At 41.3% G+C, this 19,411-nt stretch overlaps 1 protein-coding gene across 2 annotated transcripts in view; it reads right to left on the bottom strand.

Moving 5' to 3' along the window:
• Positions 1-2,546: 2,546 nt before the first annotated feature.
• LOC115150765 (synaptoporin-like) overlaps positions 2,547-19,411 on the bottom strand; it is a 32,967-nt gene continuing 16,102 nt past the window's right edge. For both annotated transcript variants that reach the window (XM_029694424.1, XM_029694425.1), the window contains 4 exons: positions 6,572-6,699; positions 5,123-5,321; positions 4,727-4,918; positions 2,547-4,393 (listed from right to left, as the gene is read on the bottom strand). In XM_029694424.1, the coding sequence (XP_029550284.1) occupies positions 4,136-4,393; positions 4,727-4,918; positions 5,123-5,321; positions 6,572-6,699 (777 nt within the window). In that variant the 3' untranslated portion in view covers positions 2,547-4,135. The remainder of the gene's footprint in view (positions 4,394-4,726; positions 4,919-5,122; positions 5,322-6,571; positions 6,700-19,411) is intronic.

Here is a 19,411-nt window from a genome sequence, read left to right as displayed (position 1 = left end):
CAAAATCCAGAAAAGAGCCGTTAAATTCTACAAATCAAATCAACCTTACAGTGAAATGCTTACTTACAGGCTCTAACCAATAGTGTAAAAAAGGTATTAGGTGAACAATAGGTAAGTAAAGAAATAAAACAACAGTAAAAAGACAGGCTATATACAGTAGCAGGCTATAAAAGTAGCGAGGCTACATACAGACACCGGTAAGTCAGGCTGATTGAGGTAGAATGTACATGTAGATATGGTTAAAGTGACTATGCATATGTGATAAACAGAGAGTAGCAGCAGCGTAAAAAGAGGGGTTGGGGGGCACACAATGCAAATTTGATTACCTGTTCAGGAGTCTTATGGCTTGGGGGTAAAAACTGTTGAGAAGCCTTTTTGTCCTAGACTTGGCACTCCGGTATCGCTTGCCATGCGGTAGTAGAGAGAACAGTCTATGACTGGGGTGGCTGGGGTCTTTGACAATTTTTAGGGCCTTCCTCTGACACCGCCTGGTGTAGAGGTCCTGGATGGCAGGCAGCTACAACCTCCTAAAAGGAAGCGATTCCCAAACAAAAGTAATCACCTACAGAGAAATGAACCTGGAGAAGAGCCCCCTAAGCAAGCTAATCCTGGGGCTCTGTTCACAAACACAAACAGACCCCACAGAGCCCCAGGACACCAATACAATTAGACCCAACCAAATCATGAGAAAACAAAAAGATAATTACTTGACACTTTGGAAAAAAATTACAAAACAACAGAGGAAACTAGAATGCTATTTGGCCCTTAACAGAGAGTACACAGTGGCAGAATACCTGACCACTGTGACTGAGACAAAATTAAGGAAAGCTTTGACTATGTAGAGACTCAGTGAATATAGCCTTACTACTGAGAAAGGCTGCAGAAGGCAGACCTGGCTCTCAAAAGAAGAGAGGCTATGTGCACACTGCTCACAAAATAAAGACGAAACCGAGCTGCACTTCCTAACCTCCTGCCAAATGTATGACCATATTAGAGACACATATTTCTCTCAGATTACACAGATCCACAAAGAATTTGAAAACAAATCCAATTTTGATAAACTCCCATATCTATTGGGTGAAATATCACAGTGTGCCATCACAGCAGCAATATTTGTTGCCACAAGGAAAGGGCAACCAGTGAAGATCAAACACCAACTTCTATTTAGGGTTATTTATTTTCCCTTTTGTACTTTAACTATTTGCATATCATTACAACACTGTATATAGACATAAGATAACATTTGAAATGTTTAACTATTTTGCAACTTTTGTGAGTGTAAAGGTTTACTGTACATTTTTTATTGTTTATTTCACTTTTGTTTATTGTCTATTTCACTTGCTTTGGCAATGTTAACATATGTTTCCCATGCCAATAAAGCCCCTTAATTTGAAATTGAATTGAGAGAGAGACCAGAGGGGATAGGACTGACATAAATTAAGTCAAAACCTTTGCAACTAATTTATGTTTCCTTACACAATCAAATATTGTTTTTCTTTCTGATTCAGCAGTAACAGCACTGAAGTTTACTGTAGCTGAGTAACAACCAAGCAGATGCAATCGTGTACCTACCTTAAATGGAGGCCAGCTGTTTGGACACTTCAACCCTGTTTCAACAAACCAGGAGCAAATAGTACTCAGCAAACTGATAGCAATGGCACACCCACATAGTCGGACACTACTGTATACCATGAGCTATTCAATATAATATAAATGGTATAGAAAGGTTAACATGTAATGGTACAATTGGTTCACATCCTGTTTGCTACCTTCTCAAAAGCTGGACTGACTATTGTTTGAGATCCTATTTGACTTGTATTCTTTGGCTTTGACGTTGACCACCCATATTAACAGGGAGCTTTAGTGTAGGTGTTCTTAGGCAAACATTAGTCTTACTGTGACCAAGCCCCTCCCCCCCGCCCGCACACATGCACTCAGGTGCTGTTTGCTAAGGCCAGAGTAATACAGTCAGATTGGATCTTCTGTTAAATACAGAAGCGCTGTTCCCTGAGAATAGCAGTAAGGAATCTGTTCTCAGGTCAGATTCTCATTGTTAGATTTCCAAGTTATTCCAATTGCAGCCAGATTCCTTTAATTCCAAAGCTTGGGGACAAATGATTGCTGGACTCAACACCCAGGGATTCCTAAACACTGATCAGCTTGTTTTTTGAGACATAAAGCCACTTTTTAATCGTCTGGGTTTAGGTTTGTTTGTTAGCAGAATTCCTTCACTTTGGTGAGGGAGCAAACAAAGGTCAACAGACATAACTGCCTGACTCTCTGGGGAAACGCTGTTTCTGCTCAACCATCTGACAGACGCTCATGGGCCATGTCCCAATACTTTGGTAACCAAGCTGAGGTGTGTTTAAGGTGGCATTCTATCTGGGCACCGAGTGGTACCTGGGACATTGGTCGGGGCAGGGTAAGGGCTTAGTCAGGTTTGTGCTGGAGTTAGCGCCTAACCCATTAGGGACACTGGCCTAACTACCCATTGTTCCCAAAAGCTCTTTGTGCAAATGCCAGAGAGAAAAAGAACACACTATACATTTTTTTTGTATGTAACATCTTTATTAGGATTATTCAAATTGCTTGTATATCATCCACACTCAGTAATCATGAACAGAATAATAATACTGGTAAGTGGTTTTCAAATTGTTCACATTATAATGTTAAACGGACAGAAGGGAAGTACATACATGGACGTTTAATTATTGTATTTTTTCATATTTGTTTGTTACCTGGTTAATGCAAGCCACATGCTTTGGAGCTCAAGACACAGGGTTAATTATCATCATCATCATCAATATTATCAGACATTGTCTAATTAGGCCTATTTGTATTAATTGCACAAACTTTTGAAAGTCATACAAACCTGAATTACTTTGTTTGTAGAATTCAAGACAGAGAAAACATGACAGATAAAATGGAGGGGGTTCAGTAATGGTTATACAGACAAGCTTGGCCGAGCTGACTGTTCTAATTGCAACTAGGTTCTTCTGGGCCTTTTTCACTGGGGCCTTGTGCTTAAATGGACTCAGCTAGCTCGCTCTAGGAGGAGTATGAAATTATTCTTCATTTCGCAGTAGTCTAACCGCAGCTTAAAAAACGAGTCCTTTCATTTGAATCCTGAGCGACCATTTGTAAACAGAGCGGGTAGAAACACTTTTCCCATTTACAATTGTTAACACTAACATGAAAAACTTCCCACAAACCAACACATAAAACCCCTTTAGAGCAAGGGCATCATGTGTAATGAAAAAGTAACAAAAACATAAACCCTACATGCAACAATTTAAGATTTTACTGAGTTACAGTTCATAAAAGGAAACCAGTCAAATGAAAGTGATTAATTTGATCTTAATCTATGGATTTCACATGACTGGGCAGGGGCGCAGCCATGTGTGGAAGCCAGGTTCACCCACTGAGGGGCCAGGCCCAGCCAATAAGAATTTGTTTTACCCCACAAATAGGCTTTATTAAAGACAGACCCCCCCCCTCAGCTTCTTGATATGCCACACCTGTCAGGATGGATTACCTTGACAAAGGAGAAATGCTCACTAACAGGGATGTAAACAAATTTGTGCAGGAAATTTGAAGAGAAATAAGCTTTTTGTGCATATGGAAAATGACTGGGATATTTTATTTCTGCTCATGAAAAATGAGACCAACACTTTAAATGTTGCGTTTGTGAGGTAAAACTACTGCTGATACCTTACTGTGTAACTCTGAGGTGAAATCCTGACGGTTTCGTAAATAGAATGTGCACAAACAGGCATAGAAACACATAGCACAACTTCATGCACTTTGTCAACACTATGTAGGAAACTTCAAGAATTATACAATTGTATACCACATTTTTCTTCCACAATGAAAAAGACGTCCAGTTAAAAAGGTCTGTGGCATAGCACCTAGCACAGGAAAAAGAGAAACTATAAACAGACTCAACCAACAGGCAATACAACATTCAGGACAACACATCTAAAAACGTAACCAAAATCAAATTGTATGTACAATACTCCAAAATACTTATGTTTAACTGTATCAATCGACAACTTACTTTTTCTGGCACCGGAATATTTCTACCTAAGAACTGCATCTCCCCCCCCCCCATCAGTGTGACAATCAGACTGCAAGGCTACATCTGATTGGAGTAGGAGGTGGGTCCGCCCACAGGACTGTATTCTGATACCTGCTCCTGGTCTCCCTGGGCACTGTAGCCTCCTGACTGGTCAAAACTGCCCTGGTTGTAGGGCTGCTGCTGGTTGACTGTCTCAGCCTGTTTTTCGGGAGGCGCACCAGCGTACCGAGCTGGTCCTCCTTTATGCCAACCAGTCTCCTTGAAGACAAACCAGATGTTTCCTGCCCACAGGACGAAGTTTAGGAAGCCAAACACCTGGGGAAAGACAGAGGTAACACTTTATTTGGATAGTCCATCTGTAGATGCTCTAAAGACTAGTAAGATCAGTAAGATTTCAACTATCTACTAACCCTAACCTTAACCCTTATCCTAACCTTAACCCTTATTCTAAACCTAACTGTAACCTTAGCAAGCAGTTGCTTATCAACAGATAGTTTGTTGATAGTATGACCGTCTGTAGAGTATCTACAGATAGACTAGCCGGACTATCTAAATAAAGTGTGACCGAGACAGAGTATCACAGCAAAACAAACATACTATGGTTTATAATGTGTGTTTTGGTAGTGTGCAGTTCACAGTCTGACGCACCACAGAGGTATTGAGGCCTGACCAGCGGGGTCCTTGCACTGAGCCACACTTGTTAGTCATGACCTTACAGGCAGACATGAGCTCCTGCACCTCATCTGGGTCTGTGGCCACCTTGATGTCCGACAGGGCTTTAGCCCAGGCTGAAGAACTGACCAGCCACATGAAGGAGAACACCACGGTCACTATAAAGTCCTGAGGGGGGGGGACATGTTACTGAATATTGTTCAAGTTACTGTTTGCACAACCAGCAGATGTCAAAGGTACAGGGAGTACAATATACAAAATATATTGTCTGTAATGTATATTGCTGCATGGAAGCACTACAAACACATAGCATACTATCTTATTCAAAATGTAGATTTGAACATGGAAAAGCGTGAAAGGTGAGCAGCTCACGATCAGAGGGCCTCGGTTGTTCTCGCGGTACTTGTTCTGGAAGAAGATGTAGACTATGGTGGCCATGAAGGAGAAGAGGAAGGCGAACACAGCGATGGTGACGAAGAACTCAGCCGAGGAAGTGTAGTCCCCAATGAGAAAGAGCCTCTCCCTCCTCCTCCCCTCACACAGCGGAGCCTCGAAGGACACCTGGTGCAACCTGGGGTGGGGTGTGGGGGGGAGGGAAGGGGGGAGGGAGAGGAGTCTAAAACACCTGTAGTCACTTTTTAAATAATGGAGAAAATAAGTCTGTTAAACGTAATCAAAAGACCACTGAGGCTCTTATCTCGTGTGTCTCGGAGTGAAATATTAGCAAAGCTACCAGTGACAGCATTTTAGACATCTTGTCTGGTGCTAATCAATGTGTTTGGCCTCCGTTTACACAGTGCTACACAGAAGGATCTTAATTGCCGTGACTAAATCTTCCATATGGTGTTAGAAAATACATCTGACATGGTCTCAAATATTAACCGACTAGGCTGGTGTTGAAACGTATACTTTACACGCACGCGAAGGCATTTTAATGAGGGGCAATAGTTCTGGAGATGATGACTCCTATTCTCTTTGGATTATTTAAAATGTTAATGGGGCTGCACTGCACTCTTTTTACTGACTCTGATGTTATCGACTCGTTCAGTCCAAATATTGACTAATTTCATTCATTTGAGCCAGTAATGCCCAGACCACGCAGGACCCCCTACCGGCGAACGATTAACAAAAAACTAATGATTCTACAAGCTTCTAGTTCATCATAGTGGGCTTATCGGAGCTGTCATTTGTGACTGGGACTTACAAAAATGTGCTTCAAACATTTGTGATGGCTAGGCATATAAATACAATTATTTATTGATACCTTTGAAATGAGGTTAAATTGCGGCCGCAACCACACTAGATTGTGAATGACTGTGAAATGACTTGACTGCCGCGAGGGAGACAAGCACATAACGTTTGCGAACTGCAGCAGCCCCTCAATCGATTAATGATCGAGTTCGAGTTTGTTGAGTAAAGGCGGGCTGTGAAGGCTGTGTTTTGGTTCGACAAAGCTGTGTCCATCGACAACATTCAATAATCAATTAATTACATTCATTCTTGCACCACACGATCAATTATTAGTTGTAAATGTGTATTTTTCTTCTCTATGCTGCATGATCTATTTTCCTGCGCGTACATATGACAGACAGTTGGTGGTTGGAGCACGTCTGGAACCGCTGAGCCGGAGAAGCACATAATAATCCGGCTGTAGGATTCATTGTGGGAAGCAGGTCAAACTAAAATGAATGAGTCACTCGGCAAAATGTATCATGACCCTCGAGTCAGTAAAAATAGTCATATAAAAAGAAAGAATCGTTCGCGAACTTCACATCACTAATTACTATTATCTGTCTGAAATGTTACTAGAGAGTTTCGTACCTAAAAGGATAGGCAAAATCGATGCCAATACTGAGGTTGCTGCTGGCCTTGTCAAGCTGGCAGTCCACACTAACCCACAGCTGTCCACTGTAGCCTCCACATGTCGCAAATGCAAAAATGGAAAAAAGCTGTTGAGAAATACAAACAAAAACCACAATATTATTGAATTAGAACTCTGTTCAGGAGTAAATTGCCTAACCATTTAATAACTAATCTGTTTAAAGTCTGAGAGGACATTACTAAAGACCCAACAAACTGATAACTAGAAGAACCTCAGGGCTAACATGTCTTGCCGTCATTTCCTCTAAAATATTTATGCATCCATCAATTCAAATCAAACTTTATTTGTCACATGCGGTGAATACAAGTGTAGACCTTACCGTGAAATGCTTACTTACAAGCCCTTAACCAACAGTGCAGTTCAAGAAGAGTTAAGAAAATATTTACCAAATAAACTAAAGTAAATTTTAAAAATAAAAAAGGTTACACAATAACGTAACAATAACGAGGCTATATACAGGGGGTACCGGTACCGAGTCAGTGTGTGGGGGTACATGTTAGTTGAGGTAATTTGTACATGTAGGTAGGGGTGAAGTGACTATGTATAGATAATAAACAGCAAGTAGCAGCAGAGCACAAAACAAATGGGGGGGGGGGGGGGTCAATGTAATAGTCCGGTGGCCATTTGATTAATTGTTCAGCAGTTTTATGGCATGGGGGTAGAAGCTGTTAAGGAGCTTGGTCCAAGACTTGGCGCTAAGGTACCGCTTGCCGTGCGGTAGCAGAGAAAACAGTCTATAACTTGGGTGACGAGTCCATGACAATTTATGTGCTTTTTTTCCTCTGACACCGCCTATTATATAGGTCCTGGATGGCAGAAACCCAGTGATGTACTGGGCCGTACGCAGTACCCTCTGTAACGCCTTACGGTCAGATGCCGAGCAGTTGCCATACCAGGCGGTGATGCAACCGGTCACGATGCTCTCGATGGTGCAGCTGTAGAACTTTGTGAGGATCTGGGGACCCATGCCAAATCAGTTGTCATGTCAAAGATAAACATGAAGGCCAAGCTAGCAGCACTAATCCCTCCAAACAATTATTTTGTCTTCCGGCAGGCAAAGCAGTGGTCAATTTCAATTAGGCCTCCTCCCACACACAGGTAATTCATGTCCAGCACCACTATAGAAAAGGCCCATAGAGTTGGTGGAATCGCTGTTTAATTAACTGCCATTTGCGCAGCTGGGCCAGAGCGCTTTATTTAGGTCAGGCGGAAATGTCCGACAGATCTCATCTCATTAAAAGGAGGAAATCGCCCCAACTCGGTCTAATCCAGACATTCTGTGCGTCCAAGAATTAACCGATTCTGTTATCTTTCATCAAAACTATCTGTTGCGATCGGGAGAGCGAGTCATCAGTTATTGTTTATTGTTATTACTGCAGAGCCCGGCTTGGAGCGCACGCTTCAAACCTATTGTGTTATGTCAATGGGCAATGATCACGGCCCTATAGATCATCACAGGCCAATTATGCCATTGATATCTGGTTAAACGTAACAAAATGACATGTACATATGAAAACAAACCTGGAAGGATGAAATATGAAATGTAATTATTATTTGGTGAATTGATAAATCCTGATATCAAACTGATTGAGATTATAGACTGAATAATTGATAACTGATCGATTTATTTGCATTATTATTCTCATGATTATGATTTATGGTTAGGATCCTAAATAACTCAATCATGATTCATATTGAATTCCTATTGAACTGAATTACCTAATTATATTAATAATGATTGTTATGATTAGACTTTTGTGATTATGAATTTGATTGTATACATGTTATTCTGTTTCCTTTTGTTATGCAGCACAGACAGACTACCCAGTAAATATACCACTGAGTGGTTAAAGGAATTCCTGCCTCAGTCTCCTCCAGTCCTCTGTCACCTGACCCGTGACCCCCTGTTCACCTTTACTATTGTCAGTCTGTCTAGCTACCCACACAAATTCCAATAATCGTTCAACCACTCTCTCTATGGTGGACTCACCCTGCAGACTTATACAGAGGCAGCGATATGACTTGGGCGAGCAATGTCTGGATTACTCACCCAAGAAAGAGTGAGACAGGTTGAGAAAGACAGAGACACACAGATGGAGAATGAAACAGAGAAGAACCTCTTTTCAATGTGAGGGATCTTTATAGTGTAAATTACAAGCCTGACAAAGTACAGTTGAAGTCGGAAGTTTACATACACTTAGGTTGGAGTCATTAAAACTCGTTTTTCAACCACTCCACAAATTTCTTGTTAACAAACTATAGTTTTGGCAAGTCGGGTTAGGACATCTACTTATTGCATGACAAGTAATTTTTCCAACAATTGTTTACAGACCGATTATTTCACTTATAATTCACTGTATCACAATTCCAGTGGGTCAGAAGTTTACATACACTAAGTTGACTGTACCTTTAAACTGCTTGGAAAATTCCAGAAAATGATGTAATGGCTATAGAAGCTTCTGATAGGCTTATTGACATCATTTGAGTCAATTGGAGGTGTACCTGTGGATGTATTTCAAGGCCTACCTTCACACTCAGTGCCTCTTTGCTTGACATCATGGGAAAATCAAAAGAAATCAGCCAAGACCGCAGAAAATAAATTGTAGACCTCCACAAGTCTGGTTCATCTTTGGGAGCAATTTCCAAACTCCTGAAGGTACCATGTTCATCTGTACAAACAATAGTACGTAAGTATAAACACCATGGGACCACGCAGCCGTCATACCGCTCAGAAAGGAGACAAGTTCTGTCTCCTAGAGATGAACGTACTTTGGTGCGAAAAGTGCAAATCAATCCCAGAACAACAGCAAAGGACCTTGTGAAGATGCTGGAGGAAACAGGTACAAAAGTATCTATATCCACAGTAAAACGAGTCCTATATCGACATAACCTGAAAGGCCACTCAGCAATGAAGAAGCCACTGCTCCAAAACCGCCATAAAAAAGCCAGACTACGGTTTGCAACTGCACATTGGGACAAAGATCATACTTTTTGGAGAAATGTCCTCTGGTCTGATGAAACAAAAATATAACTTTTTGGCCATAATGACCATCGTTACGTTTGGAGGAAAAAGGGTGAGGCTTGCAAGCCGAAGAACACCATTGCAACCGTGAAGCACGGGGGTGGCAGCATCATGTTGTGGGAGTGCTTTGCTGCAGGAGGGACTGGTGCACTTCACAAAATAGATGGCATAATGAGGATGGAAAATTATGTGGATATATTGAAGCAACATCTCAAGACATCAGTCAGGAAGTTAAAGCTTGGTCGCAAATAGGTCTTCCAAATGGACAATGACCCCAAGCATACTTCCAAAGTTGTGGCAAAATGGCTTAAGGACAACAAAGTCAAGGTATTGGAGTGGCCATCACAAAGCCCTGACCTCAATCCTATAGAAAATTTGTGGGCAGAACTGAAAAAGCGTGTGCAAGTAAGGAGGCCTACAAATCTGATTCAGTTTCACCAGCACTGTCAGGAGGAATGGGCCAACATTCACCCAACTTATTGTGGAAAGCTTGTGGAAGGCTACCCGAAACGTTTGACCCAAGTTAAACAATTTAAAGGCAATGCTACCAAATACTAATTGAGTGTATGTAAACTTCTGATCCACTGTGGATGTAATGAAATAAATAAAATCCCAAATAAATAATTCTCTCTACTATTATTCTGACATTTCACATTCTTCAAATAAAGTGGTGATCCTAACTGACCTAAGACAGGGAATTTTTACTTGGATTAAATGTCAGGAATTGTGAAAAACTGAGTTTAAATGTATTTGGCTACGGTGTATGTAAACTTCCAACTTCAATTGTAAAACAGTCAGAGGAAATACTGTCATTAAAGAAAACAATAGTCATAATCACAGACTCAACAGGGAGAGTTAGGCAAGCATGGTCATTCTGTAGCAGTTGAGTAGGAAAGGTAAAGGGGGAAGCCTAGCCAGTTGTACAACTGAATGCATTCAACTGAAATGTGTCTTCCTACATTTAACCCAACCCCTCTGAATCAGAGAGGTGCGGGGGGCTGCCATAATCGACATCCACGTCTCCGGTGCCCAGGGAACAGTGGGTTAACTGCCTTGCTCAGGGGCAGAATGACAGAACCTTTCGATTACTGGCCCAACGCTCTAACCAACTAGAGCGGGGCTGGACCCAGCAAACCTGCAGTAATAGGGCAAGAACACTACCTACGCCATTAAGGTCCAGACCTGTTGGCAGTAGCTGTGCTGTGCTGACATACAGATGGGCTATAATACTCCAATACACTTGTAATGTCTATGATTGGATCACTGAGGGAGATATGAGGGTCAGTACTGGAGTACCTTAAGGGATGTGTTGGAAGAATGAGGAACAATAACATTTAATATGATTTAATACACGTCCTGTCCTTAAAGCAATGCAGTGGTTTTGGGTGTGCTCCCTAATCCTAGAGCCTGTGGGGATTGTCCTTCCTCTGAGGCCAGGACTAATGAGGTGTTACCAATTCTATCTGGGACTATCGGGAGGAATCACAGGCTGTGACAAATGCAGATCTGTAGTTTAATATTGCATAGGTTATCATTTCCATTGTAAAAATACAAACAAATAACTCTCTGTGGCAATGATAGAAGAAAATCCTACGGCTATAGGGAAAAAAACTGTCATTCCATGTATTCATTGTATCTGGTAAATGTCATGACGTAATGACAACGAAATGAAAGAAAGCAAAAGATACAACATCCCTTTGAGGGAACACCTCCCTGTCTATAGTTCTCCAGTGAGATGTTTCTAATACCTATGAAAACACACATATAAGTTCTACCTCAAGACACAGATTAGTGTTAAAAGCCTGAAACGGCAGCTTGGAGGTAGTTATATTCATCACAGTAGTCTACAACACTGAGCATTGAACCTCGGCCCCAAACTCTGTCTCAAACCAGGTATATGTACCCATATACACTCAGATACACTATGCAAAAGTATGTGGACACCCCTTCAAATTAGTGGATTTGGCTATTTCAGCCACACCTGTTGCTGACAGGTGTATAAAATCGAGCACACAGCCCTGCAATCTCCATAGCCAAACATTGGCAGTAGACTGGGCTTATTGTAGAGCTCAGCAACTTTCAACGAGGCACCGTCATAGGATGCCACCTTTCCAACTCGTCAATTTCGGACCTGCTAGAGCTGCCCCGGTCAACTGTAAGTGCTGTTATTGTGAAGTGGAAATGTCTAGGATCAACAACGGCTCAGCCGTAAAGTGCTAGGCCACACAAGCTCACAAAACGAGACCGAGTAATGAAGAGCGTAGCGAGTAAAAATCGTCTGTCCTCGGTTGCAACACTCACTACCGGAAGCAACACAACACTCCATCTGGAAGCAACGTCAGCACAAGGACTGTTCGTCAGGAGCTTCATGAAAAGGGTTTCCATGGCCGAGCAGCCTCACACAAGCCTATGATCACCATGCGCATTGCCAAGTGTCGGCTGGAGAGGTGTAAAGCTGGCCGCCATTGGACTCTGGAGCAGAGGAAACATTCTCTGGAGTGATGAATCTGGGTTTGGCAGATGCCAGGAGAACGCTCCCTGCCCAAATACATAGTGCGAACTCTAAAGTTTGGAGGAGGAATAATGGTTTGGGCTAGGCCCCTTAGGTGAAGGGAAGTCTTAACGCTACAGCATACAATGACATTCTAGACGATTCTGTGCTTCCAACTTTGTGGCAACAGTTTGGGGAAGGCCCTTTCCTGCTTCAGCATGACAATGCCCCCGTTCACAAAGCGAGGTCCATGCAGAAATGGTTTGTTGAGATCGGTGTGGAAGAACTTGACTGGCCTGCACAGAGCCCTGACCTCCACCCCATCAAATACCTTTGGGATGAATTGGAAGCCCGACTGCGAGCTAGGCCTAATCGCCAAACACCAGCGTCCGACTTCACTAATGCTCTTGTGGCTGAATGGATGCAAGTCCCCACAGCAATGCTCCAACATCTAGTGGAAAGCCTTCCCAGAAGAATGGAGGCTGTTATAGCAGCAAAGAGGGGACCAACTTCATAATAATGCCCATGATTTTGGAATGACATGTTTGACGAGCAGGTGTCCACATACATTTGGTAATGTAGTGTATAATGATGAAATAACAGCATATATTTCTTTGTCATCACATTACAATTTACCTCCCATGAATGTACTGAATAGTACAGTATGACCCTTTGCTGCTGTGGGCCTTTAGGTCTGGTGTGGGAGGCGAGGGCTGATGTCAAAGTTCATGGGGATAGCCTGTGTGTCAAGCTCTCCTCCTACAAAGATGTTAAAGTTTTTCACAATGTATAGGGAACTAGGAGGTTTTCCTGGTTTAGAGGATCAATATTATTTTTCATCAACAAAGGTTTTGTATACATGGGGAGAACTACATCCCAAATATCCCTTCATTCCCTTTGAATTCACCCTTGCTACCTCTCTTCTAACTGAAAATTGTATTATCTCTTAACGGAGGTCTGGAGGAGAACGGGGTCATGGATCAGACATACTCTCCAAAAGCTCCCCTCCAACTTCACCAGACCATCTTTCTCCTGGAACCCACAAGGGAAAAACAAAAAGAGGGCACCCACGGAACACATGTTAATTGAATCAGGCACCAACAAAACAGATAGGATGGAAGAGAACTAGCGTATGATGGAGGGCAGTGGTCCGTGGCCTATGTTCCCCGAAGAGCAATGGGCCTAATACTTGTTGGATTATACTTTGTTTTTGCCTCTGTGGTTTGAAGAAATTATGTTGAACTACTTCATTTAGGCACTCCAAAGATTAATCTCACTAGTTATTTCCTTGTCTCCTCTCCTTCATACCCATTGATCTGAAACACAGCCTAGTTTCTTCATCAAAGACACAGGGTAGAGTCCCCCCAAGCGGTAAAGAGAGAAGCAGCAGCACTTCCACTACAAGTCCGTCTCAATGCATCTCAGCAGGACACACCATCTCCTCCTCTTTATCTTGGTCTCTCCAAGCCCATTTTCCATTTAAAGCTATTTGCCTACAGGCTGCTCAAACCATGAACACCATAATCAGAGCTGACACCTACTTAGCATGCAGCTCCATTCCACAATTACAGACAGCTGGATGGCCAGCTTGCCAAAAGGAGGAGAGATGGCAGTTTGGTTTCAAGTCCTGGAAAGGATGATTAAATGTCTTCTGCCATTTTCAGATTATGCAGCTTGACCTCACACACTCACCTGGGTACGAGCGTCAATAGTGACTAACTGGACTATTAACCAATTTACTGCCTGGTGGTCAGGCTGACATTTTAAGAGGTCTTTTCAAACAGCTCATAATTTTCACAACTTCCCAGTATTATTCCAACCTCATAGCGTGGAAATGCACTGAGTATAGACTGACCAGGTAAATCGAAGTGAAAGCTATGATCCCTTATAAATCAAAGTGATTGATCCCTTATTGATGGGGGGGGGGGGAGACTCAATATTAGGAAGGTGTTCCTAATGTTTGGTATACTCAGTATATATATATATAAATCACAGGGAAATCATGTTTTAGAATGCACTGGGCCATTAAGAGTTTACAGTTCAGTTTGCTTCCCTCTACTGGACGTAATGGTACTACTGAGCACTAACTACAGTAAAGATGGAAGCCCTACCATTAATGGACAATTCACTGAAAACATTTAACTTTTAATAATCCCAAATGAGGCATTTAAAACTGTTACAAAAGATAGTGAAAGTGCATGCTTGAACTAATGTACAATAACTGAACATCACATTCGTCATGTGCTGTACACCACATATTGTCACAGTCAATATCAGGTGATCTGTGCCACCTTGTGGTGGTAAATGGATATTAAGGGGAAGGTAGTTTAGTAAGTAGGTAGTGTAGTAAGTAGGTAGTGTAGTAAGTAGGTAGACTGTACAGTCCAGTGTGGGAAGTGTTTCTGGTTAGGCTGCTGGCTGAGACAGCTTTATGTCATCTCCTTCTTTAATTAACTGAGCTTCATATATCCACAGTGCATGAGAGAGTGAGTGAGTGAGTGAGTGAGTGAGTGAGTGTGTGTGTGTGTGTGTGTGTGTGTGTGTGTGTGTGTGTGTGTGTGTGTGTGTGTGTGTGTGTGTGTGTGTGTGTGTGTGTGTGTGTGTGTGTGTGTGTGTGTGTGTGAGAGAGAGAGAGAGAGAGAGCCCCAATTACAATTCACAGAATCATGATCATGTAAAATAAAAAAATCCTAATTTCATTCTCTATGACACACGCCTGTCCTGCATAAATCAAAGATCGATAAAGGTAAAGAAATCTCCATCTGGCCATCGTCCTGCTCTCTGTCCTCTCCAAGGCAGTACAGTGGCTACATATGTGTGCTAGCTGCTGTGGAGCATTTTGTATTCTCCCTAAGGTGGCATTGCAACAGAGGACCACATGTGGTGTCCAGCAGTGAGCAGAGCAGGATGCTAGGCTAGGAGAGGACATTCTAAAGCACATCTACAATGTACTGTATCAGTCTCTCTGTTCTCTTAACACCCCATTTCCCAAGGTATACTGTAAGTCTCTTCTTATTGCCTTATCTCAAGCACAGAGAAACACAGCAGGATGGCAGAAACAAATACATTCAGTGCTTTAAGTACTGCGATATGGCATTTACCGCTAACATCACACTGTTTTGGTTGAGAGGGATCAGGGGCTTATGAAAAGCAAACAAGCACACACACACAAACCACGGTGCACAGATGTCAGTTCAATGTCTAGTTTTGATTTACATTTGGTTGAGTTGTCAACTAACGTTTGTTTATTAAACGTGAAATCAACAAAAAGTGTCACCATGTCATTGGATTTAGGTGAAAAATTAGGTGAAAAAAAATCCGTTTTCCACGTTGATTCAACGTCATCACATGACATTTTTTGGTCGAAACGATGAGGAAACAATGTTAATTCAGTTTTTGCCCAGTGGGAGTGTTGGGTAGTAACAGATTACATGTAACGGGGATTACATAATCTGATTACAAAAAAATAACTGTAATCAACCCAGATTACTTAAAAAAAAAATCGGATTACATTCTTAAAAACAGCCGATTACATTCGGGACAATTTGATAAAACTTTGTCATCATTGCTGTCATTTAGCCCACCATTAAGAATTCTCACATGCTCTCAGAAATTATATTGTTCTGCTGATTGCCCTTGAAGGGTGGATGGCTTCTTTTGTATTCAAACTGGTTGCGTGAATAGTGGCTTCCAAAACATTTACACCTTGCCCAATGGTCAATCAGACAGCAGTCTGGACTACAGAGTTCCTGCTTGCTGCTTTGAAGCTCTCACTCTCTCTCTCGCGCCTTTGTGAAATGCTTTCTGATTGTACAATATTTCAAAATGTAATCGCAGGAAAAACACTGTATTGAAAGCAACAACTGTTGTTACTGTTGAAGAGAAAATGGTCCCAGCTTTCTGGTCTGAATTGTATTTCATATTGAAAAAAGGGTACTCAGGCCATTAAAGGTGGGTGCTGTCATGACTCTCCTGTGAAGATCTGAAGGATCAGGTTATAGTGCGTACACTCTACAGAGCGCTCTCTCTCGTAGAGCAGGAGAGCGGGAAGTCGGCTGTTCTATGACAGTCGGAAATACAGAAACTCCTTTCCCCACTCTGCCAAAATGAAAGTTGAGAATCCCTTTGTTACCACAGAGAAAGAATTTTCAGTACGGTAAACACAAAAGGTTATATATATTTCTTTATTCCAACCAGTTTTAATGGTCCGTGTGTATTTAAAAAATAATCATGTCCAACATTTACTGTGTTGTGATATCATTAAAGACGTTATAACGGAAACACTGTAACTTTAAGAGCTTTCACAATGTATTTATCAGATTCACATCTAGATGTTGTGGGGTGGCAGGTAGCCTAGTGGTTAGAGTGTTGGGTCAGTAACTGAAAGGTTGCTGGATCGAATCCCCGAGCTGACAAGGTAAACATCTGTTGTTCTGCTTCTGAACAAGACAAAAAGTGACAAGACAGTAAAATAACATATAATTATTAAATATGAAACTATTTGTGAGAAGATGAAATGTGACTTTAGGCTTCTAAATGAGAAAATGTTTTTTTTAATGCAAAGATTATCCAGTCAGTGGCCACGCCATCATGAGCACAGACATTATAGCCAAACATCATGGAATGCCCCTTTCCACAGAGTTAATAAAAGGACTCATGACAAAATGTATATTTAGTCAAGATAATGCAGGGATGGGGTACCCACGTTGAAATGGCTACCACTCTAGACCAAGCAGACTAAGGCGTGAGCCGGATGTTGCAAAATGCTTTAAACAACTACATTACCAAAGGACCAAAAGACCAGAGAGCATGTAGCAGTAGCTACATGTTGAAATGGTTAAATAAATCTACAAACTAAAGGCCAATTAGTCTGGTAAACACATCCAATCTAAGAACAATGGTACTCTGAAAGATCCATTCTCAAGAACATTTCCGAATGGTACTATGACGTATCCATAATAAAAAGCTAGTGGTTCCTCATTTAACAGTTGCGTCATACTGCGGCACACCATGCGTGCTGCTGCAGCATTCTGTGGCATGTCATTAACTGTCAGCCATTTTTTCTGTTACTGCAAGTTATTGGTAGTTTGACAACCAGAGGGAATCTTTGAGAAACACTTGATAATATTCCGTATTGGCATTACCAGAGAATTATAAACCTTATAACATAATATATGGGATTGATTTTATGAAATTTGGCTTAATTAATTTGATTAACATTATGGTGTGTCTATTCAGAGAAAAACGAAAAACAAAACCTTCAGGGTTTCCGTTAGTGTCACGTCCTGACCATAGAGAGCTCTTATTTTCTATGGTAGAGTAGGTCAGGGCGTGACTGGGGGGGGTTATCTAGTTTATTTAGTTCTATGTTGTTTTGGTTGTAGTTTCTTTTTTCTATGTTGGGATTTTTGTATGATCCCCAATTAGAGGCAGCTGGTCATCGTTGTCTGTAATTGGGGATCATATTGAAGTAGTTGTTTTTCCCACCTGTGTTTGTGGGAGATTATTTTGAGTTAGTGCATGTTGCACCTCTTTCGTCACGGTTTGTGTTTTGTTTGTAGTTTTTGTTTGTTTTGCAAAGTTTCACATTAAAATAAATGATGTGGAACGATACCCACGCTACGCTTTGGTCTCCTTCCTACGACGAACGTGACAGTTAGGATGGAATGGAAAATATGGAGCTGTACAATGTGACGGTCGGGAGTAGGCTACAGGATTGGAGGATTCTAAATTGTTTGCCTTCATTAGACAACTTTGCACCAATATTTCTGTAAGACAGTGATATTTATTCCCATAGTAATTCGTTATGGATCCATAAGGAAATCAACATCTGCATTTTGAAATAGTATTTTTCATCATTATTTTATTAACGAAATGTGTTTATTTGTTTATTAGGTTACTGTGCAGTCTACAATACATACTGTAGTAAACATGGGAAAGTGCCTAATTCCTTACATAAGGGAGAGCAGGCCATGTCTGTACTACAGAATGCGGGAGACCAGTGTTATTTCATAGTTGTGATGTCTTCACTATTACTATTCTATAATGTAGAAAATAGTAAAAATAAAGAGATATCCTGGAATGAGTAGCTGTGTCCAAACTTTTGACTGGTACTTGCTTAATTAATTTGATTAATATTATGGTGTTTCTATTCCATGAAAAATGAAAAACCCTCTGGGTTTCTGTTAGGATGGAACAGAAAATATGGCACTGTACAACGTGGCGGTCATAAATTCAGAGCATTGTCAGTTTGTAAATTCAGACCGTTTCGCTCTTGGGGCGCACACTGGACGTTCGGGCTGATATGACTGAAAAATAATGTCTCAGAGATTCATACCTAATCCGCACATTTATTTGCCAAGGAAGAGTACATGATCAGTGAATATATCCAATGTACAGGCTACAATGTGGGAATCTTATGTGTGGTAATAACTACAGTGCATGTATATAGGACTTGCATCCTTGGCACAATAAAGTTATTATATTCTACTCTATCCATAGGCTTCACTAATGCCATTCAGACTTGAAGTTGATACAACAACTATGATAGCTGAGGTTCATAGATTGGTATGAATATTAGTTCAGAACCTAACGTTTTAGGGTCCATACACAGATCGGCTACATACTGTAGCTAGCTACACATCCATAGTCATACAGTTATTTTTATCCTCCACTACACAATAAGCAAGTAAATAGTTAGCTAGCTATGTTACTTCAGCTGCATTGCAAGGAAGCTTGCACAATTGTACATTCATTTTGCAATACATTTTAATTAGCTAGATTCTTTACATCCACTGTTTCACAAGATGATAGCCTGGTTTGCTGGTTTTCTCAGGAGTCCCTAAAACATTAAATCAAATCAAATCAAATTTATTTATATAGCCCTTCGTACATCAGCTGATATCTCAAAGTGCTGTACAGAAACCCAGCCTAAAACCCCAAACAGCAAGCAATGCATGTGAAAGAAGCACGGTGGCTAGGAAAAACTCCCTAGGAAAAACTCCCTAGAAAGGCCAAAAACCTAGGAAGAAACCTAGAGAGGAACCAGGCTATGAGGGGTGGCCAGTCCTCTTCTGGCTGTGCCGGGTGGATATTATAACAGAACACGGTCAAGATGTTAAAATGTTCATAAATGACCAGCATGGTCAAATAATAATAATCATAGTAGTTGTCGAGGGTGCAACAAGCACGTCCTGTGAACAGGTCAGGGTTAAACAACATGAACTACAAATTCATTCTCATGTCATAACACTAGCTAGTTAGCTG

Source organism: Salmo trutta, chromosome 16, assembly GCF_901001165.1.
Source record: "Salmo trutta chromosome 16, fSalTru1.1, whole genome shotgun sequence".
Taxonomy (NCBI): domain Eukaryota; kingdom Metazoa; phylum Chordata; class Actinopteri; order Salmoniformes; family Salmonidae; genus Salmo; species Salmo trutta.
This window is presented reverse-complemented; position numbering and strand designations above follow the sequence as displayed.